Consider the following 23,044-nt stretch of genomic DNA (forward strand, 5'->3'; position numbering starts at 1 on the left):
ACATATAAAACAGCCATGACATATGGATACTGGCAATGTTTTGTTGTTCTCATGCTTCCTAAGGCACATGTATATGTCCGGGAAGTATCCGCATCAGAAAACTATTGAGGTTCATAATTGTATGAAACTAAGCCATATGTACCCAGAACCATTATTTGAGCGCATCCAGGGTAGGTGTGTTACCAAAAAAAACCTGATCTCTCATCCGCCATAATGACTTCGCATATACCGAGTTCCTTGAAAAGAAAATTGAGATGAAAAAATAGCGAGAAATCGCCCGCTTGAAGTGAACTTTGGTAATAGCAGATCACCAACGGACGCCGATTTCCAAATTTGTTATAATTATATATGTAACCACTAAGGCTTGCTGCAAATTCAGAATTATAGATGTAAAAATATATTACATATGAATCGTGGTGATTTCATCTCTTAACAAAAAAGTGCCGTTATAGGGATGACTAATGGAAACTGTTGCAGAGATATGCAGTGCTATGAATTTAGGTGATCTCATCTCTAAATTAAAAGTGTATCTATTGGAATGATTTATTCATTTCACTGCACGAATTTGTACGACAAATAATATATTATATCCTAATTAGCAGTTCTGGTGAGACAAATAGACACAAATATATGAATATGTAAAGGGATGTGCCACAGAAACCAATCAGTAGCAGTTTTAGGTGCCTGGACCTGAATGTACACATCTCCCCACATGAAAATATAATCTATAGAGCAAAGCAACACTCAAATCACAGAAGGGTTTCTCTACAGTTCACATGGCATGTTCGTGCAGTTAGTTGTTTCTGTATATCTACAAAAAGTGTGTTCTAAACCTGCAGAAATACATCACATACGTTCTACATGGTCGCCTTTCACTGTACATATTACTCTCACCTTACATTAAAGATTGTCCTCTTAAGAAGCCCACTCGCCTTTCTTAAGCCGGCATTTAGAGCAAAAACCATACAGGCTCTCTGCTTATAGTATAAAGCCAGTGGAAGAAGGGGAAAGTGATAACCTGTAATCTGAAATGGACAGGGTGCAGAGGCATGGATCAGTCGCTGTTCTCAAGCGGATCCACGGCAACATCTGATACTTTGCAGATGCATGCGGGCAGTGGCGACTGGTAAGATGAGCAACAGTAGTCAAGGCAATCATAGTAAAGACAAAGTCATACATAAAGTGCCACAAAAATAATTCCAAGCTGCGTATGCATCTTTTAAACTATATTTGGTAAGGATCCAATAGTCCAAGCCAAGCACGTACATCACAGAGGAAATAAATTTTCATCCAAGATTTACAATATTGTTCATGAATTTAATGCAAAAATGTGGCATGTTTATTGTGCAGATAGAGCATCAACACTCAACACAGGCCCTCAAGCACGATGAAATTATATTGAAGGTTAAATTAACAGGTTACTTTTTTGATAGTACAAAATATGCAGTCCATATATCAAAAGTGTGAATTGTGAGGATTCCGCAATTGCAAATTGAATCTATACCCAAAGGTCCAAGCAGATCATCATGTAGCAGATTTCTATCTCTTCACTACCTGACTACACAATAGTTTTGTTACTTATAATTTAAGAAGGTGTGACACATGGTTTTCAAGGCGTTGAGGCGGTTTAAGGCGCTGGGGGGGCGCCTCAACGCCTAGGCGCTCAAAGCGCAAAGCGAGGCGACGCCTTATTCATGGACTGCCATCTATCGGAGAGGCCCAGCCCAGACAAGTTTTTTTTATTGAGGGGAAGCCCAGCCCAGTTATGCCTAACCCAGCAACACAGTTTAGGATAAGGCCCAGCCCAGATGTGCCTAACCCTACCAGAATCCACGATGCAACATTGCAACCGCTCGTCCCTACCTCTTCCCGACGAAGCAGCCTGCAGCCGCCTCCCCTGCAGCCAGCCGGCGGCGGCTGCGATCCAGCCGACGGCGGCGACCCAACCGGCGGCGATCCAGCCGACGGCGACCCCTCCCAGTTCCCACCTGCCCCTATCGTCCCCGACGAAGCAGCTGCCTCCTTGTTGGGCTTGGGCGCCTGAGACAAGATCTGGCATAGGATGAGCTGGCCGCCTGAGGAGAGAGCTCCTCTCTCTCTCATTCAATCAATTCGATTCTGTGACTGGTCTGTTCTCCTCTCTCTTTCCTCTATATTTTCCCTCTCTCTGGCCCCCAATTTCCCTCCCGCCTAATTTATGTGTTCCCGCTCGACCTTGTCCATGGCGTCGAAATTCGACCAGAGCGACGCCTTCTCCGCCTTGGCGACGACCTGGACGCCTCAAAACACCAAATCGGACGCCTTAGACAAAAATCTAAGGCGGAGACGACGCCTTGACGTTGCCGGGCGCTCTGACGCCTAGGCGTCGCCTAGGCGACGACTAAGCGACGCCTTAAAAACCATGGTGTGACATTTACCTAATAGTCATGAATATCTGCTAAAAGCTATAAAATAAGAGGTTATGGAATGTGACATTTACCTGACTACTCAGCTTTCCAACACCTGAACTAATCATGGATACATATCATAGATAATATTTGTGTGCCCCATGTCTTAATCTTTAAACAGTCAGTGCAAACTTTCCTTCATTTATTTGGGCTGCCAGAGCAATAGAAACACTACTAATAATAATATATGAAGCTGATTTGTAATATATGTAAGCGTTATGGTAGAAAGTATACAAAATAGCAGAAGATCACATTGTAGTTTTAAGTAAATAGTGCATTGAGCAAAATCTATAGGAATAAACCCACTGTACATGTTGCCAACCATTTGTTGTGAATCACCTAAATAGTGCAGTGAGAGAAAAAAAACATATGGAGAAAAATCTCCACAGCATCATACCTGAACATCCAGTTCAGTCTTGAGGCCTAATCTGCAATGCATAATGCCAACCATTATCATCAAGAAAAATCATAGTTTAAGAAGATAGTAATCATTCAATTATGTCCATGCTCGACTATATAATGAGCTGCAATATCTAATTGCAGAATCTCACAGCGAAAAGAATCAGATCATCAGACGACTCCCAACATCCATAAGATATCAAGGCTAGCAAGAAGAAATTCTAGATGCACTGCATGCAAAGCATATAGGTTATCAGTTGAATAAATTGCTCTATCACACAAAGACCAAATCACCAAATGAGAAATCTGAAAATACCACGGATTGAGTTCTTGTAGGCATAACAACAAACACTTCTTAGGCATCGAAATGACAAAGCTGAACATCTAATAGTCAGAAAATTCCCACATCAGCACCTACCTCCTTCTCGCTTCCGGTCCTGAGCCGACAGGGAGGAACTGCGGCAGGGGATTCCACGACAGCCAGGGAGGGGGGCGGCGCTGCAGGTGAGGAGGCTGGAGCGCTGCCCCACTCCAGTCCGTCTGATCCGCCGGCGACCACACACACGTCCTCCCCTTGAGAGAGAAGATTGACCACGGGGATGGCCGCACAGGTCGAGAAGAAGAGTAGGGCGCCGGGTCCTCAACCGCGCCGCCAGCCACCTCGGGAAGGGAAGGAGAGGCCCTAGATCCTTCTCCACGTCGTCAGCGGTCTCGGGAGAGAGAGGAGGGCGCGGCCAGGGAGGGGGAGCAACGACGGAGATGAAAGAGAAGAGATGGGAGCAGTGGGGAGAGGGGCGAAACGGTGGTGGCAGCGGTGGAGATTTGGAGTTTTCCACTGTGAAACATGGGCACCGCTTTGACCACATACAATAACAGTACAGCCACACGAAAAAGCCCATAACCGAAGTACTACCAAGGAAGGCAAAGAAGATTGCAGACTTGTGTTGTGTTCAGATAAACTACCAGTTTCTCTACTACAGAACACCAGTAATGTACACAGAAAAATAACGAAAGGAGCTCAAAATTCTGTGAAAAATCGAAGTGGTTCACGTTTAATATAGTAGTTATTTATCCCAGCACACATGGTAACAAAAACACATAGGACAGATTATAAAAGTGAAAGTTCCCTGAATGTAGTGGTATCAATAATTCTGAAGATTGTAATTGTAGCATTTTGTTCAGAAGAACCTGTAACCAATGTCAGCGTGCAAGACGGTAACCATTCTACTCTGACAAAACAATGAAACTTGGTTTCTGCAGTTCTACAGCATGGAAGGCATTTCCGCGTGACCAAAAACTTCAATCCTTGCTAACTCGAACAATCACTGAAACTAGTTTGTATTGGAGTTCTCTCAGCCTACGAGGGTTCCACAAGAGAAAAAGGGATCATCAGCCCTTATGAATCCCCCACAAGCTATAAAATCTAGGACAAAGTGCGAGGGAGTCGAAGAGGCGGATCTGCAGTGCGGTTGGTCACCAGAGGCGGATTTGCAGCTGCGTTCAGATCTGGGTATATGAACCGATCCTCCGCTGCAGCCATAGATGCAAAGCAAGACGCAGTTAGGCACGCCCTGCTAATATACCAAGTAACACGGCAGCCGTAGCAGGGTAGTAAAAAAACCTATGAAAAGCAGGTAGTGGACAAGAATACAGAACAATATAGAAAGCTGAATCTCCCACCAGCATCGACAGCAAAAGACTATCTGGAACATGTTCCATTGCATATATATACATAGTACAAGTTTGAAATAGCTTCAGACCATCTACTGCTTTCTAAATGCATCAATAGTTTCAGGTGATCCACAATATTGTTCGGACCATTAAACCTCAAGTAACTCTCAAACAATTGTAGGCATAAAATCTGAAATATCACAGTGCCAATCTTAAACTAAGCCAATAAAATGAAGCTACTAAATGATACTACTAGGCATGTATTCCCTACAGTTTCTTCAGAATAGTCCAGAGAAGTATCACATCCAGTTACTTCTGTTATCTATAAGTTCCCTCAATGAAATGTAGTAGTGCATTGTACATTAACTTTTTGTTCTTTTATGTGATTTTAAAAAATTCACTCAGACTAAGCAGGGTAGTAAAAATTTGTAGAATAGCAGGCAGTAGAGACGAATGCAGAACAGTATAGAAAACTTAAGCTCGCTCCCTGATCAACAGCAGGAGGTTATCTGGAACAAGTTGCATTGCATATGTACATACTATATGCTTTGAACTAGTCTCAGACCATATACTGGTTTCTTAATGCACATCACTAGTTTCCAGTGATCCGCAACATTCTTCAGAGTGTGAAACCCCAACTCTCAAACAAATGAAGGCATGCAGTCTGAAATATCAGAGTGCCAATCTTAAACTAAGCCAACAAAATAAAGATAAGAAATGATACTATTATGCTTGTAGTCTCCACAGTTTCTTCAGTTACTTGGTCTTCTCTATAGCATTCTTCAAAGAAACATATATACTAGTGCATTTTGCATTGTTTTTTTCAATAGTTATGTGCATTATTAACAATTTCACTCGGACTAAAGCAGACATAAATAAGCAGAAAAGGGGCAAAAGACAACATTATCAACAATTTCAATATTCAGAACTGCAAAACGGCATCAGCAGGCAGAGACCATATAGAATTTACAAGTAGAGAAACGACGACAGCTTAGCAGACTGACCTGTTGCGGTGTAGGCGAAAAGCACGACGTTCAGGGGCTCCCGGCTGCGAGGCAGGTCGATGGCCAGAGGGGTCGGCAGCCCATTGAGACCAGCGCGGACGCAGACAGTGTACTGGGGGTGGGAGCCAATCTCCCGGGGCAGCAGTGCCACCAGCTGCCTCTCCAGGAGGATCGTGTGCCTCCCAGTGAACCGTGTGGAGCGCCAGTTGTCTTCGCTGAAGGCGCCGGACTCGTCAGCGCGTTGCCACCGGATCTCCCGCCCCGAGAACCAGCGCATGCAGAGGCCGGACAGCGGAACGTGGGCGAAGAGCCAGCCCCACAGCGACTGCAAATCGAAGCAAGCAATGCAGTCTTGTCAACTGGCAATCTGAATTACTTCAGCAAGTTTTATTGCAAGAACGATACTAGCTAGTGCGATTGATTGATTGATTCTTCAAACACGAGTAGGAATCACGTGTTCCTGAACCAACCAAATTCGACAAGAAATCTCAGAGCAGGAAGGAAATTCAGCGGAAGTTGATTTTCGGTGAAGAAACGGTGAACTCGGACTCAATAATCACACGCTCCAGATGAGAAAATCGATGAAGGCAGGGCAGGCAGGGGACGCGGAACTCACCTCAGGCGGTCTCTGGAGTAGCGGCCTGGCTCCCCTGGGGACGGGCTCGAACACCCACTGGATGGCCTTGCCGAGGCCGCGGGAAGCGCCAGCGCAGGCGGAGACGGAGACTCCGCGGCGGCACGGCGGCAGGAGGCACCCCGGGTTGGCGCGGAGGTAGCGCCCGGACGGGTCGCAAAGCCGGAAGACGCCCTGGCGGGTCGTGGGGCAGGGCCGCCACAGGAGGGCGAGGACCTGCTGCCCGTCGCGGTCGCGCTGCGCGGCGGCGCGGCAGGTGGGGAGGAAGGAGCAGCCCGCGGTGGCGTCGGGGGCCCCGAGGTAGCGGCCGTAGGCGCCGCGTAGGAGGACGTGCGTCGTGGCGGTGCGTTCGCAGAGGTCCACCGTGACGGCCCACACCGCGTTGCGCGACGCGGCGCGGCGGTCGAGGCAGACGGAGCGCCCGTCGTCGGCGGCGTGCAGGTACGCGCGGCCGCTCCGCAGACGCACGAAGTCCACGCCGGCGAACAGCTCCGTCACCATCTCGTGCTGCTGCGCCTGCAGCGTCAGCCCCTCCAGCGCCAGCTCCTGCTCCTGCTCCTCCTCCTGCGCCGGCCCCTGCCCCTGCTCCTGATCCTGCTCCGGCGCCTGGTGCTCCATCTCGAAGCCTCGCCCGGAAGAGAGGAGGTGGCTGGCTGGATTCTCCTCGGCTTCCTTTGGCGTTGTGAGGAAGAAGGAAGGAAGACGAGCGAGACGAGGGGATGAAGAGTTTGTTACAACGGTTTCGTCTAGGCGGCAAGGGGAGGCTTTAAAGGGCTGCAGCTCCGACTTGTGGGGCCACGATCGTCGACCTTCGCTGACGTGTGGGCCACCTCATGACTACAGCTGTCAACGTGCTGTCAACAGATTTCACCAGAGGCGTGGCTCTTGGTCATCTGAAGCTGACTTGTGGGACCCGGCGTCGAGTCTGCGGATTCAAAAATGCGTCCCGTTCTCAGAAACTCAATTCGGCTCCCGGGTGCGTATGAACCCTCTACCATAAAAACATATTTTCAAGTGTTAAAAAAATTTAACAAAAAATTTAACATGTACATCTTCATAATATATGTGTGTTCATCAAGTTTCACGAAAAAATAATATTTTTTGTAGTGTACGTGAAAAAGAGAAAACTTATCTTGTGACAAGTCTTTGTTTTAGCATCGAATTTTGTCTTTTTTACACACGCCACACGATAAGTCAATTTTTCATGAAACGACTTTGTGAGCGCGTAGCACATGAAGATGTACGTGCGAAATTTTTGTTTCAAATTTTTTAACATTTCAAAATGTGTCTAACATGCATTTCAAAATAAAGGGAGCATACGCTCCCATGTGCCAAAACATCACTCCAGTTCTCAACTTCTTTCTGACCACCCGCAAGCAGCAAACCAAGTAACCAACCAATTTCTCCACTTTGTTCAGAAACATGTGGATTTACAGAATGGCGGAACTGCTAAACTAAATGAAAGAAAAATTAATGCTCCTAGCACGTCGGGACACCGCATACCAAGCAACACCTTACCAAGAAAACGACCACGACGCCGTTGCTGCCCGGACTAGTCCTATGGTTTCCCCCAGTACGCAGAGGGGGTTGAGAGGAGGTACCTCCACCGCCTTCGCGGTAGCCAATCGGACGTGGCAACGAGGAAAACCAAACCCGAACTAGCCCGGCCGGACCCAAATTGGCTCGCAAAGCCCCGCTGCTACGATGCAGATGGCCGGCCGAAGTGCCGCCGCAACTCACCCACCGTCGCCGTGCCTTTTCCGCCTCTAGGGAGCACCGCCGGTGTGCCAAACGCAGGTCGACCGCCTAGCCCGTCCGGGCCTCGACCTGGGCCCAGATCTGGGCCGAGCAAGCACTGCCATGACGCTGCCGCCCCTCCTCCCACCCGACGCGCAGGTTCCACGCCGCCACGTCGGACAGCCGCCCGCCGAAGAGCACCGCCGCCAGCTTGAGGTCCCCACGCCCCCAACTTCGCAACGGGTAGAGTCACTCTCGCCGCCGGCGGCACACGCCGACGGCGGCGACATCGGAGGGCGGGAGAGGCGGACTGAGGGGAGCTGGGGAAGAGGTCTGGCCACCACGGGGGCGGCGCGGGTCGCGAGAGGGGAAGGGTCACCTCGCTTCTTCTTCTTCTTCTTCTTCTTCTTCTTCTTGGCCGCTATCGCCGGCTTGCTCTAGATTAGCTTCTTCTTCTTACACTCTAGGTCGACAACAGCCGCGAGCATGAGGAACATGGCGACGTCTTCCATGCATGTCACGTGGAGCAGTACAGCGACAACGTCTTCAATGTGCCAGTATCATCTATCCATGACGATGAAGAACTCCCGCAGCTCACGGGTTGTAATTGGGAAACCGTTGCCTTCATAAGGCCAAGAGGGAGTCCTAGGTATGTGCGCGGTAGTGTCTCCACCGAGCAGCGAAGGATGTTGCGGGCTTCTCCACCTGCTTCGGAAAGGTACCATGGTGAACCCTATAATATGTTTCGTGTTATTAAGGTAGCCCTCAAAAGGTATACATAGAGGTGCCGGAGGGGGAGACTTGTAGTATAAGATGGTCGAGAGTCTTATATCTATTCTAACTCGTCGTATCCTAACATCTTCCCTCAGTCCTAGCGGGAGTGAAGCAGATCATTGTGACTGTATTTAAAGTCTTGCGCTTCCGTCGGTTTCTCCACCTTGTCATCATCAAGTTCCCTCCAGAACATTTTTAACATTTTAAATTATGCTTTCACACAATGGATTCATATGCACCCAAATTGAATTTCCCTAGGCTACATACCTTTTTTCTTCTTCTTTTTGACCTGCTGTGGTGACATAAGCCCTTTATGCCACGGTGTACAATAAACGCTAGCTCCTCCAAATAGCCTCCAAATAAACAATAAACGGGAGGGAGCTTGTCGTTGCTAGGAATGGCAACGGGTGGTGCGGGGATTGCCTTTTCTTTCCCGTCCCCGCGTTTGTAAAATTCCCCCATCCCCATCCCCATTCCCCACCTTGGGGACTATTTTTCCCCGTCCCCATCACCCACCGGGTATAGCATACCCACGGGTTCTCCACCCCCATCACAAATAGTAGATAAATCATGAAAATATCTCAGAAATTCAAGCTCAAAAATAACTTAATACGTGCAGACTGCAGAGTCACACAACCACACACTGACACACATAAGACATAACGAGTACTTATGTTTGACTCACATAGTTCACACGATGACACCACCGAATCACGTGATTACCAGAAGGTAAGCAAGCATTAGTGACGTGCGTAAATACGTTTTAGCTGAAATTAAGCAGGACAAGCTAAATTTGTGGGATATTACCGATACGTGCGGGGCTCCGCGGGGTTCGGGTATGGGGACTGCTAGAACGCCCCGCGCCCCGCTTTCCCCATCGGGGAGCATGTCTTGCCGTTAATACCCCCATGGGAATAAGTTAGATACCACACCCGGCCCCTAATAGAGGAAAACTCCATCGAGTTTCGGGTAAACGGTCCCCGTTGCCATCCCTTGCTGCCTTCCGTGGTGAGAAGGCACAACTTGATGCTGTCAATTTTGGAAGGACGCAGTGATGAAGTATTTGGAGGTTATAGCAAATAGGTTTGGGTTTTGAAGATTACACAGAGTGTAGGGACTTTGATGCCTTGCCAGTTCATGGCAACAATTTCACTGAGATTGTATCGCGGCAAGCTTCTGCCATAACTAATTGTTAACAACTAAACTTGCTTCTAGACAAACGAAGAAAACACCTGGCTGAAGCAACTCTTGCCCTTCATACGTTTATTCCCCTCAATGGCTCAACCTCCTACAGGCCAAGCTATCCTTTCCTTGTCAACATAGGCTCCCTTGGATATCATACTAGCATTTTGGGTGCCTATAAAGGTGTAATCTCTGTAACTTCCCAAATCAGACACAAAATCAATCAGGTCAAACATCCCAAACGCGTGAAGCCATGCCTCCTCATCTCCCCAGCAATCCTGACCACGGACAACATGTGGCAAGACCATACCACAGGCACAAGTCGATCCATCGGCTTCTGGGTGGAGGCAAAGGTATGATGTTTTTTGCTTTGTTTCTAGGCAATTACCCTACAATATTTGCAGTGCCACAGCCTCCCTCTAAGCCGATGTAGTTATGGATTGCATTGTTGGGACTTTGCAGCTGCGGACGTTCTGCTGTGGAAGGACAGGAATTTATCTGCTGGAGTTCTTGCTGGGGCCACACTGATATGGTTCCTCTTCGACGTGGTTGAGTACAATATAGTTCCGCTCCTTTGCCAGATTGCCATCTTCACTATGCTTGTGATCTTCATCGCTTCAAATGCTGCACCACTCTTCGACATGTATGGTTCCCTTTTTCTCTACAGAGATATTGGGATATTTTTAGCTTAAAATGATTCCGAATCATGACTTCAAGGGAGTGGAACTCAATTGACCAATTTCAACTTGCAGAGACCCACCAAGGATTCCACAAGTTGTCATCTCTGAACATACCTTCAGAGAAATGGCCTTGACCATTCGTTACAAATTGACAAATGCTGTATCTCTTCTTTATGATATCGCATGCGGAAAGGATCTGAAGAAATTCCTACTGGTACAGAATCCGCTTCTATGCTATCTTTGATACGGAAAGACAAATCATGTGACAGTTACAGTTCTAGCACCTATATGGATTAATACAAAACCCCTGACGAGATCTTAAAATCGACCACACTAGACATACTCAACACGATGTTTAGCCAATAATTGACACCATTATTTTGCTATATCTGTTCAACCTAAACCTGTACTGACATTCAAGTTGTTTTTTAACTTATGTTTGTTAAGGTGGTAGGATCCCTGCTGGTATTGTCAGTGATTGGAGGTTCTTGCAGCTTCACAAGCCTACTCTATCTTGGTAAGTAGAATGGAAAATAGTAATTTCAGCAAAATAAAATATAAAAGGTAGAACTAACTAATAACTACTCCCTCCATTCCATAATTCTTGTCGTGGTTTTAGATTAAAACTGAACGAAAACCATGACAAAAATTATGGAACGGAGTACATAAAGGATGCTAGGAAAACACATTAATAAATCCAGTCTCATAAAAAATACAAAACTAAGTTTCCAAATATTGTAACAGGCATGTCTTTCTTACTTCCACAGGATTCTTGTGCGCCCTCACTTTGCCAGTGTTGTATCAACGATACGAGCCAGAAGTGGACCATCTCGTTGCAAGAGGTGGCGAAGACATCAAGAAGTTCTATGAGAAGATCGATGCCAATTTGCTCAACAAAATACCAAGAGGACCTGTCAAGACAAAATTCAGATAAACTATTGCACGAAACTGTCAACATATATTAACAATCCCTCCCCAGTTACTGCCTTACTGGAGTAGATTTCAAGAAATATGAACCGGGTCGAGTAACAGAAATGATTGCATGAACCCAGTACTAACTAGACAAGCGAAGGAGATGAAACTCCAGATAAGCTAGAGTTCAGACTTGACTGCTAGCACACAGAGTATGTATGGTACCTGTCAGCTAAGCAATACATATGAGAAGAGCTCTTATGCTATTATCTCAAACAAAGTATTCGCTATCAAGAATTTAATGCGTTCTTTTTCAACTGTGACACTGATGAATCTGTATGTGTATGACAGTAGGACCCATGAAAGTGTCCAATAACAGCATACCCAAAAGGCAGACGCAAAGAATTACATGATTTTCGAAGAAAAAAACAGGCAGCCATTGCATTCTGATCTGTAATACTTCTGCTATGTGTTTTAGGTTTACTAATATACACATTAAAAATAACTATCTGCATAAAGAAACTATGGCATCAAACACTGCCATGGCTATTTGCAAAGACTCAGTCCAAGAAACAGACATCTCGTATATGTTGTAGAACATGATCACGTGTATGACAAATCAGAGCCCTTGGCTTTTTCTTAATTCAGTAGATGAAATGTCCATCCGGAACTTCTCCTCTGGTATAGAGATAAACATGGCCTTCAACTCTCTTGGAATGTCTAAATCTTCAAGGACCTTCAAAACAAATAGCGAAGTACATGATGAGACAAAGAATTTCAATGCATGTAAAAGAAAACATCATGGTATATTCATACCTTGAAAACTCCTTCGATCTCTCGACCACCAACAAGAAATGTTGTGCCAGTGTTTTTGCATTCAAGAAGAATCTCCAGCATTCTGTTGAAGTCACCTCCATAATACTTAGGCTGACATGAGTAAACTTCATTCAGTTTCGGAAAATAAAATTACTCAATTGTCGAACATTCATTTTATGATAAATTCCAGTAAATGAATTTGTGAATCATAACGACTTAGCCAAATATATCTTAAATAACAAATCTTTTTATAACATAAATAATGGAGTATTAGATTCTAAATCAGCTGCACGTGAAAATCACTTGTTACGGTTAAACTAAATGTTGCTTTGATGGTAGGTGTCTACCTTAGGTTGACTTGCATAAGAAAAACTTCCCTTTTCTAACGGAAAAGGGCTTCCTTTTGGAATTGCATATATCATTTTGCTAACATGTTTGGTAGGGATGTCATTTGTTGAGACCAACACAGAAATGCTGTCTGGACTTATAACATAGCTCAATACTGTAAATAATGACTTAAGCAGTTGATCCCACTTAACCATGCCATTAAAATGGTATGATTTCTTTCATAGAACTAAAGACAATGTCACAGCTCATATTCAAACGAAAGCATAAGCTGGTAAGAAACTAAAGAAGGTAGGGACAGGGAAATGCTAAAAAGTGTTTCATTATCAAATATTATCTAACAAAAAATAAAACACTTGATATAAAGCAAACACACTCAATCAGAAAGAAAACAAACAGCTCGGTAAACAGTCGTTAAGCTAGAGCAAACTTACATTAACAAGCCTTGCTGCAGTGTCTGCACCTATTATAAAAGCACTGCCTGGGAAAAGTTCCGCTTTCTTGTAAAAGTATGGTTGGTTAGATATGATCACGTTCTTCCCTGCAACAGAAAGAACAGCATAGTCAGATTTTCCTCCTGCTTACAAATACAGTTTTGCTTACTACATTAAGCCAAAGAAACATTAGTCATATTGACGAGAAACTGAACATGAATTTTAGTAAATCTAAAGAGGTGTGATGTTCAAGCTGCCAGTCTCCACACATCTGTAACGCAGATTTTTTTATCAAACGAAATATCACCTAAGAGGCTAAGATGACTGCATGAGTGAATGGTGGAACAAAACTCCATAGTTCTGCATCCTCACACTAAAGCATAATTAAGAGATTGGCATAGCAAACCAGTTATAGCTAGGGACTATCATGATAAAATTCGAAAGAAAAACAAAGTATGACTTCAGTACGTAGAACTATAGCAGTGGATCACTCCTACCTGCTTTTCTGAATTGTTCAACACGGCGCTTAATTTCTGCAATAGATAGTGGGGGCTTGTCCGCATTGATTGCTGATATCTCAAAGCACGGAAGTCCATCATCACACATGCTGTAATAAGAGGATTTGTGAATAAAAAGGGCAATTACTTTTTTGGGGCCTTCAACAAAAAAAAGGTTTTACTGGAATGTACATATTTGCTACACAAACAGCTATACAAATGATACTGCACTGCCAGTATCCACTGAATTCACTATTGTAAAGAAAATCATTTCTAGTATAACAAAACAAACATTACACCGCATTACTTCATATCCATTTTTTAAATATATTCTCACATTATTTTTAGGATGGCAAAACCCAATTGGTAAATTTTTTATTTGATCATATCTCAACTTTCAGAACAGAGTAGAGTTTTAAACCGCATTACTCCTTACAAAAAAAATTTAACCGCATTACTCCTTACAAATTTTATATATTTTTAACTTGCTAATTTTTAGGATGACAAAATCCAGTTATACAAATACTTGATTTATTAACATCTCACCTTGATGCAACCTCTAACAACCTAAGGTGGCCATCATGCAAGGGGTTGAATGAACCAGGTAGAATTAGTTTCCGGTCAAAATTCTTTTCTGCTGGATCTACAATTGACAGATAACAATATGATTTAAGAAAGAACATGAAAGAATTCTAGCATGAAAAACATAGTGACGGCGCCATAATATACCAGAAAAGTGGTATACTTTCATGCAGACTTGACCATCAATAACTTGCTGGAGCTCTTGGTCTTCATCAAACTGTTCCACACTTTCTTTTGGAATTTCAGGTTCTTGAAGGTCTGTCTGAATGGTAGCAGAAACTCTGCATGCATCTGCAATTGCCTGATCACAAGAAACTCCTATAAGGGAGAGCCAACTGGGAATGTCATTTAAGAAAATGTAATTTTATTACTGACACGATGATCAACCGCTCAGGATTGCTGTTCATATTTGCTAATTATGATGCCCAGCTCAAATGATGTATGAGTCAGAACTATATATAACAAACCTTGAGCACAAAATAACTTGAAACCTTGTCCTCTTCCTCTCTATTCCGTAAACCCTGCGTAAAAAGGCTCTAAAAGTTAATGCACTGTACAGTAGAATGTGCCAGGATGCGAAAATTGCCCAGAGCCATAGCATACCATGACATTGACTCCCAGAGAAATGCTTTGTTAAGAATAAAGAGTATTGGTAGTACCTTAGACAATGTTACATGTGATGTCCTGAGGCAATTTTGTGTTCGCGTTGACACATAGAACCTATTTGAATGAGTTCCAAATATTATATGAAGCACAATGAAGACATAGGCTTAACAAACAAATAGATGTTACTATTATCATAAAGAAGGGAAAAGGTCCACTCCCACCCCCAAAAGGTGGAAATTTTGTGCAATACATAATGTATTCAAGCTCCTGTGCCTTAGAAGCTAGAGCAACAAATATTAAATACCATAAGCACTAAATCATATGTAAGCAAGTGGTTCGTTCATCTCAATAAGAGGCTAAGCTTATGCATGATCATATGAAATGCTATGTCGAAGTGCTAATCATTGCCCTAATTTGACAAGATTTAATGCTTTAAACTTGTTCTCACTTAATGAAATCTAATAACTGATAAGTTTTGTGTTCGGTACTGTAAACACTACCATGAAGTAAGGAATAACTAAAGATCTTTTGATGGCTCCTTTTCCTCGAACAATTTTTAGTTAGTTATAAGGTGTAAGGAAGCGAGCGATACCTGTGTTCACCCTGTTTTGGGCGTGAGCTAGCTAGTGACCCAGTAAAGCCAACACCCATTACTTGTAGACCTGTCAGTACTCTCACCCAATTACTTACATTTTCTGATACTACAGATAATATTAAGTGCAGACTGCATCCTCGTTTTGCACAAGTATCTAGAGTCATGATGAGGTTAGAGAAGGCACCCGCAGACCTGGTCCAGAAATCTTGAGGGCACGGTTGAACGCGGCCAGCGCCATGTCCTCTGCGGCCTGCTTGCTTGTAAATTGCAAGGGCGACTGTAACATCAAGCATGGTCAGTCCGACGAGTGTCCATACAAGAACGAATCTGCAAATGGAGCAGAAGGGATTCGGTCGATTCGGGTGCTGGTGCGCTCTACCTTGCCGAGTAGCTGCACCATAGAGGCCCTGGAGTAAGGCACGACGACCTCGAGGACGCTGCCGGACGCGCCGGGCACGGAGAGGAGCCAACCGAGCGCCTGCGGCGGTCCAGGTGTCGAAATTACTGTGGAGATGTCGCGAGGGAGGGAGGGAGGGAGCAGAAGAAGGGGGCGAGCTGGTGGCCCGTACCTGGGAGGCCCCGCCGGCGAGGTAGATGACGGCTTGCGCGCGAGACGAGTGGATGGCCTCCACGGCGGCGCGGACCCAAGCCTCCATCACGATTCTGTCTGTTCTCCCGGGGAACACCGTCCTAGACGACGGGATGCTGGCGCCTGGATGTGCGCAGCGCATGGTGAAGCCTAACTGTAACCGGTAAAAAATTTGGTCAAAAATCAACGAATTCTAAGATTGAGTAATTCGCAACCTTCAAGAAATCGTTTATTTTAACTTATCGTAGTGCCTTAAAATGGAGCGGCTGATTAATCGATTTTATCGGTCAGGCATTTATCAGTTTTTTTTTTGTAAATCCTAATTTTTGACACTAAATTTTCTTTAATATGCTATACAAAAAAAATATTGGAACATTGAATAGAAGTATTATCTTGATTCCTTGCATTTGAATCAATAAAAATGAAAAATTAAGCTAATCCATAGTTCTACAAAACAATAGGACGAAAATATTGACTGTCATATCAAATTTCATCGAAATTTAACATCGGTCGAAATATCGGCCATAAGAGTGAAAATCGCGCAAAATATCGGATCTCAGGTAGGAAATCGGCCGAAATATCGGTGGAACGATAAATTAGCCGATATGTCAAAATCTTATCGGTTACCACCCGATTCACGATAAATCGGTATCTCGGCCGATTTTTTGAACTGTGGTAATTCGTAGAAAAAAATCCTAGGTCTTGAATAAATACACTATAGAAATATCTTTGTTATTGATATTGATTTGAGTTAGTAGTAGAATAGAGCTGTGCACCATTGTTCGTCAGGGCTGTCTTTAGGTATTTTCTTGACTAATCCTTGTTCATCAGTCTTCAGTATTTGGAATCATACTTGAGGGAACCTAAATATTTGGATTCTTCAATGACGTTCGTAAGGACTTGAACTTTGAGAACTTCAGGTTCTCCAAAAATTAAGAGATCCATGTTGATTTCAATATATATACGAACGAACCATGTATACCAGTGTGAGTTAGTTCGGTGCCAAGTTCCAGCATTAGAATTCTGACCTCATTTGCAAAACATCAGCTCCAACCTCCAAGGATGGAAGCGCAGGAGCCACCAAAAGATAATCAGAAACAAATAAATAAACAACAAAAAACCTGACAAACTGGTCTATGAAAACTAAAGGTACATGTATACATTGGAATCACATTCTTTTCCAATATGTAATGATACATACACTCGGTTCTGTACAAACATAGTCACGTAATTTTATATTTATTTACATGATTAGATTACAAGCATGTTTAATTACAACAGATATATGTATATTTGCATATTTGTATAATTACAAGGCGCAAGAACCAAACACTCGTAGTTTGGAGGTTCAGTCTTCCAACAATACCAGTTGGGTGTATGAATCTGCCATAGTGGGGCTGTGCATTCTGCTGCTTGGCACATTTTTTTCCCAATCAACTGCTGCTTGGCACATGATTTTGGGAAGCCAAGACACTGCCATATTATTGACAAAAAATGTGATCGAATATTGAATTGAACCACTCTAGGCATTATTTGTTTCCAGCACCTCCCATCCTTCTTCGTCATCCGAAGACATGGCATGGTCCTTGGCAAGGCTCCTTGTAATCTCCTCCTGAGGCAGATCATTTCTGTTATCGACGTTCCCCATAGGCCAGTCTGTGTCCACAGATGCACTCTTGCAATCATCCTTCTGGTAAGAATGAGCTGAGCAGCCAGTTAACACCAAGGCTGATTTGAGCTTGCTTCCACTAATTCTCTCTTTCATTGCTACAACATTTGCATGGATGCTTGATATTTCTCCTCTACAAAATTGAAACAAGGGCATTCATAGGTGTACTGATATTAAAAGGGTGGCGCTTGCATGATTTCAATTGTTTAAACAAAGCAACTAATATCGAAGGATGCACAATATCATCAGTACAATTTCGATGCACCGTCAAATACTAAAAGTAACTAGATTTTTTGTTAAGACACAGAACATCCATGTTTTGGATGATGACCTCCCACCAACTGAGATACACTCGAAAACAAAAGGATATAAGCAAAATAGTACTGGTCAAATAAATGTGTGTATGAATGGGTAGCCGGACTATATATTTCTGGGACAGAGTAACATACTGCATGATATCAATGAGGCGACCCTGGTCCAACAATAGTCCTCTCAACTGCAACGAGAAAAGTGAAGCCATTAATACAAAGGATGCAAGAAGAGCAATGATCGCATGTGTGAAAGAAACAGTAGTGTGTGGGAGAAACAGTATAATCTACAGACTAAATTTATCTTGTATCTGTTGATATTACCAAAATGTTTTCTTCGGATTCCTTTTGGAGCTTTCTTGACTCCTCCATTATGCTCCCCACTGTAGATTCCTTGTCTTTACGCACCAATAGAGCTACTTTCTCTGTTTGCATAATGTCCTCCAGGGCTATAGCTTCTTCTTCCATCGAAGTTGCTAGACGTGCATCTAGTTCACATTTAATCTGCACGGTTTGGTATGAAAAAAAATACTATCAATTTATATGTCGCAAAAATAACAGCATCTTTATTCAATAATATTAAGTTGGACACTTAGCTCTTAATTAAGTTAAGCTATTGTTACCTCCTGAACAGTTGCAAGTGCTTCATCTCGTTGAGCAGACAATTTGGCAAGTCGAGACTGAAGGTCCTGAGTTAGAGCCACCAACAAACATTTTTCTTCGCCCACTACTTGAGCTTGCTATTTGGGAATGAATATGTAAGCCTCTTTTCAGTACATATAAAGGTACCAGAACATTAAGAACATGGCTACCTTATCATTTGACTCTTTGGAATTCTCAATGAGCTGAGTAAAGTGCTCTACCATGGCAAGATAATTTTGATGTGCCTTGTTAGCATTTTGTTTTGCTAGTCGAGAATTTTCTTCCTGAAGCTCCACCTCCTTCATCCTCATGATTGTTGATTCATACAAAGAAGTCAATAATTCCTGCAGTGAGCTTTATGTAAATTGTCTACAAAGGTCATGATCAAATCATTTTGTTTATGTATTACAGAATAATTAAATGTTATCCGAAACTTAGCCCCAAAATTTGTTGAATGTTGGAATGCCAAATGTTGGCTTACCAATTATTATTCTGGAAATAAATTCGGTCTCTGAAAGTTTGCAACTGTTGGCTAGGATTTATTTTTTTGCACCAAACCAAGCAGGCCCTACATGTTTCTCAATTTGCTTCAATGTATCATCTTAATTCGTTCAAGTGAGAAAAGAAGAGAAATTTCAGGCTGCATGCATGTAAATTACTGAAATGACATTAAACTTAATATTTCAAGTAAACATAACTAGATAACTGAAATTTGTTGTTTCCATAATTAAGAACAAGGATTAATATGAAAATTCGATTTTTTACTAGATTTTAAGACTAATAAGCATGTAAGATATGAAATACTGATTAATGGCTTTTAAAATAGATTGTCGGCAAGTAGATATTTCACTTTACTTCTTTCAGGATTTATCCTACACCTTGTAATTTACACATAAGGTTTTAGGCCCTTAAGCTCTAAAGGCCAACAACTCTAGGATTAAAAAAAAACAGTTACTAAGTGGAAATTCTAGTCATACAACAATTACCTTGCTTTTAGTGGTATCAGATATATTCTTGTTTAAATCAGTGATATGATATGAATGAGTAGAGATATCGAGAATTCCCTCACTTTTATGTGCACCGGGCATCTTCCATTCTTCATTAGGCCGAAATGCATCAAGCTCAACAATTGGGCATACAAAGTGTTTATCATCGTTGAAATTACATGTACTATTAGAAGTTCCACAATTATTGGAATGTATTAAAGTTAGCTCTTCCTTATGAACTCTATCGGAGCCACCCTTCCCAGGAAAATTCGAAGGTGCTTCTGTCGTCTTGTCAACTGTGGATAGTTCGGCAAATAAATTGTGGAAGCTGCCATCATTTGCCAAATTATTGAGTTCTGGGAGATTTTCTGCAATATGGAGCACGCCCGACTCTTTTCCAGTATTATCAATATTTTCAAACAAAACTTGCAAGTCATAATTTTCATTTGCTTTCGGCAGTGTATGGAAAGTTGGAGCATCCAGCAAGTTCTTTGATGTCTGACTGTCTTCCTTCGAGTGAAAATTCACAAACAAGGTTTCCAAGTAACAGTTATCTTCTGAACTTGTGATATCATGTTCACTTACGGCATTAGAAAGTCTCAGAGGCATTTGCCCTTCATGTTTCACTGCACAACCTGAAGAGCTCCCCAAAAATAATGGCAACATACTCCCAGAAGAGGCAAACAAATCTGAGAGCTCAAAATTATCGTTATACTGCTTGGGGTTGCCTATATTTTCAGCCTCTGGACTTACTATATCCTTTCCGGATGCACAATGATCACTACATCCTCCTGAAGCAGACTGCTCATAGTCTATCATGTGTGGCTCTATTGCAGATGTCTGTGACGATCCAACCTGAAAATAATGCTCCTGAAGAAGGCTGTTCATTTCTGTTGTAGGATTTTTTGTTTCATTTATAACCACCTTATCCTCAATCTGGGAACAATTTTCTATTTTGTTGTTACTGCAGAATGGTCCATCATACTCTAAAAATGGATTACATCCACCAACAGTGCGGCTGTTCTCAGCTGACGTACCAAATAGGACACTAGCATCCTCTTGAGCTCCTAGATCCACCAATGGGATCCTTCCAGAGTGTAAGTTAGGCTTCTTGGCTAATATTTTAAAACAAATAAGGATCAGACTGAGGACCCATTGAATAAGCAACTAGAAGATGCACCTATTTGACTGTTATAAGTGTTATTTTTTTCACTTATTGTGTGAAAACAAACTTAGCAATGCACAAAAATAATGCTTTAGCTGCAAGACACAGCGCACTAAATCACTTACAATCAGTATGATCGTGTTCGGCATAATCAATATCTTGGAGTGCATAATGTGTTTCGGTAGGTTCGCTTACTGCTGGAAGGACATCGGAGAAAACAAATCCGACAGCTGCATCGACATCAGAGGAATATTGACTGGCTACAGCCTTCAGTATTCGAAGATCAACCTGTAACACAAATGCAAAAGCAAAATTAATGTATTAAACATGCCCTGTTTTTCGTTATCTCGATGTTTGTCTGCAGGAGTTGCTTGCATAAATACAGTACAAGATATTTGAGGTGGTTCATGTACTGAATGAATTCAGTCTTCAAGGATGGGGTAAAACTTATGTGGCAAGGAAAACACTGGTACAGATGGGCTGATACAATGGATGTCAGCAGTTTACTTAATTGTTGGCTCCTTGCTACTCCCATATATTTTATTTCCCTGTATTATACACGCGAAGACCTACTACCAATGTTCCTTCTGTATCTAACTATACATGTATATTGTTTGCAGCACCTACCAATGCTCCTTCTCTGAATAGAATATTCTCTATTAATGGATAATATTTACCTCTCCTTAATAAAAAAACAGATATGCATATCCTGCAAATTATATCAATCCTTAACAATTTGGTGGCAACCTATGGTGGTAGCATTGCTTCTAGGAGCTAGAGCAACCAGGTAAATTTAAAGTGAAAAGGAGAACAAAGAAATTTGTCTAAAGAAAATATCGGCATGTACCCTTAGATGAATTGCTCCTTTATTGTGACATATTACATAGTAGATTTTTTTGCGAATACTATTACATACGGAGTAGAAGAAAATTGGCAGCGGTATTTTTACAAACAAAAGCAGGGCGCTTCAATCTTGAGGAGCCCGCCAATCCAATCCAATCCATACCTGTGGGAAAACCTCACGCAGGGCGTAGAAGACCTGCTTGAAGGCCATCTCCGGTACCTCTAGAACTAAAAAGGGGATGGATCTTTGGTCAAGGAAGGAAATGAAATGAAGGCCGGGGGAGAGGAGAAAACCAGTGAGAGAGAGAGAGACAGAGAGAGCTCGTGGGAGAAGAAAGTGGAGGAAAAGCTCGGACAGAGACGCGCCAATGACACGCGGATATTTCGGTATAGAGTATGGCAATTGGGCCCGCAGGTTATGGGGCCATACGGTCAGTGAGGACTGCGCTTGCGCTTGGCTCCAGCCTTCCAGGGATGCGAGACTCGGCTTCTCTACAAAAAGGGCTCTCGACCTCCTGCACGGTTGGAACCTTGTGCTTGTGCCGACGGAGGCAGTTGGCACGTCAAATTTTAGTGTGGTCCACCTACCACACGTGTGTGATGTGCGCGTGTTTGTGTGAGTTTTTTTTAGCGAAATACATGCTCATAAATATGTACATATAGTCATGCACGCACGTATATTATGAGCACCACCGACAGCGACTGATGAGTCCAAAAACTAATTCGAATGGTCTTGAAATTGATGAAGTCACCCTAGACGTCTCGCTATCGACAGGAACATCGTCTCCAACTGAATATTCCACCTTCATGAGATATCAAAGTATCAAACTTGGGATTTGAACTCTCTGCGCTTAGATGCCGCTGCCCTCCCAACCATCCAACCACTGATTGGTTCTCGTGTGAGTTGAGCAACCACAATGCCTATTCAGACTTTGCACAAAGAAAAAATAGAACCCTCGGTTTGGTTAAAATTTGAGAAGAGTTGATGGTATAGAATCAACTAGTCCTAGCCCAGTTTGGGAGGAACTCCGAAAAGGTAATTTACCAGCAAAAACTAAAATATTTGCTTGGAAATGTTTATATGGAATTCTTCCCTATTTTTGTGCCCTAGCTAATAGACACATTATTACTAACAGTTTTTTTTCCCTCTTTGCTCAAGAACATGCGAAGATATCAAACACGCATTATTCCAATGTAAGGGAGTAAGAGAAATATGGAAAAAGGTGTGTTTATGGAGTTTAATAGAAGACTTGTATGATAGATCCATCAGGAAGTACTATCCTAGATTATCTTGTTATGGGGAAGTCCACTAGACCAAGTGAAATAAGATATGATGCAACCGGAGAAGTAATTATTAATACAACCTCCTATATATGATGGATTAGGAGACACAAGGTGCATGGTGAAAATGTCCAACAACCATGTCTATTCGGGTCCTTGTGGCAAACTTCACTAGAGTTCACTACTAGGGAAAAGCCTATAGGTGGAGGCTAGTGGTGCCGGCGCACCACCATAGGCATGCGCCGG

At 43.0% G+C, this 23,044-nt stretch overlaps 4 protein-coding genes across 4 annotated transcripts; 1 reads left to right on the plus strand and 3 right to left on the minus strand.

Moving 5' to 3' along the window:
- Positions 1-3,894: 3,894 nt before the first annotated feature.
- Positions 3,895-7,095, minus strand: LOC127343422 (uncharacterized). The gene is made up of 3 exons (XM_051369554.2): positions 6,138-7,095; positions 5,522-5,846; positions 3,895-4,376 (listed from the first exon to the last, which is right to left on the minus strand). Exons 1-3 carry the CDS (start codon positions 6,771-6,773, stop codon positions 4,270-4,272), a joined length of 1,068 nt encoding a protein of 355 aa, XP_051225514.1. The 5' UTR covers positions 6,774-7,095; the 3' UTR covers positions 3,895-4,269.
- Positions 7,096-9,744: 2,649 nt separating this feature from the next.
- On the plus strand, positions 9,745-11,749 carry LOC127343425 (reticulon-like protein B2). The gene is made up of 5 exons (XM_051369557.2): positions 9,745-10,201; positions 10,311-10,491; positions 10,601-10,742; positions 10,976-11,045; positions 11,296-11,749. The coding sequence occupies exons 1-5, from the start codon at positions 10,102-10,104 to the stop codon at positions 11,460-11,462; spliced, it is 660 nt and encodes a 219-aa protein (XP_051225517.1). The 5' UTR covers positions 9,745-10,101; the 3' UTR covers positions 11,463-11,749.
- Positions 11,750-11,853: 104 nt separating this feature from the next.
- LOC127343424 (uncharacterized) lies at positions 11,854-16,025 on the minus strand. Its single transcript, XM_051369555.2, has 12 exons — positions 15,885-16,025; positions 15,695-15,793; positions 15,508-15,592; positions 15,313-15,382; positions 14,774-14,834; positions 14,582-14,635; positions 14,262-14,415; positions 14,079-14,175; positions 13,533-13,642; positions 13,036-13,142; positions 12,257-12,367; positions 11,854-12,176 (listed from the first exon to the last, which is right to left on the minus strand). Exons 1-12 carry the CDS (start codon positions 15,969-15,971, stop codon positions 12,060-12,062), a joined length of 1,152 nt encoding a protein of 383 aa, XP_051225515.1. The 5' UTR covers positions 15,972-16,025; the 3' UTR covers positions 11,854-12,059.
- Positions 16,026-17,041: 1,016 nt separating this feature from the next.
- LOC127343427 (uncharacterized) lies at positions 17,042-21,972 on the minus strand. The gene is made up of 8 exons (XM_051369558.1): positions 21,681-21,972; positions 20,800-20,962; positions 19,510-20,624; positions 18,694-18,867; positions 18,505-18,621; positions 18,206-18,385; positions 18,023-18,069; positions 17,042-17,706 (listed from the first exon to the last, which is right to left on the minus strand). Exons 1-8 carry the CDS (start codon positions 21,726-21,728, stop codon positions 17,427-17,429), a joined length of 2,124 nt encoding a protein of 707 aa, XP_051225518.1. The 5' UTR covers positions 21,729-21,972; the 3' UTR covers positions 17,042-17,426.
- Positions 21,973-23,044: the final 1,072 nt, after the last annotated feature.

Source organism: Lolium perenne, chromosome 3 (assembly GCF_019359855.2).
Source record: "Lolium perenne isolate Kyuss_39 chromosome 3, Kyuss_2.0, whole genome shotgun sequence".
Classification (NCBI taxonomy): Eukaryota; Viridiplantae; Streptophyta; class Magnoliopsida; order Poales; family Poaceae; genus Lolium; species Lolium perenne.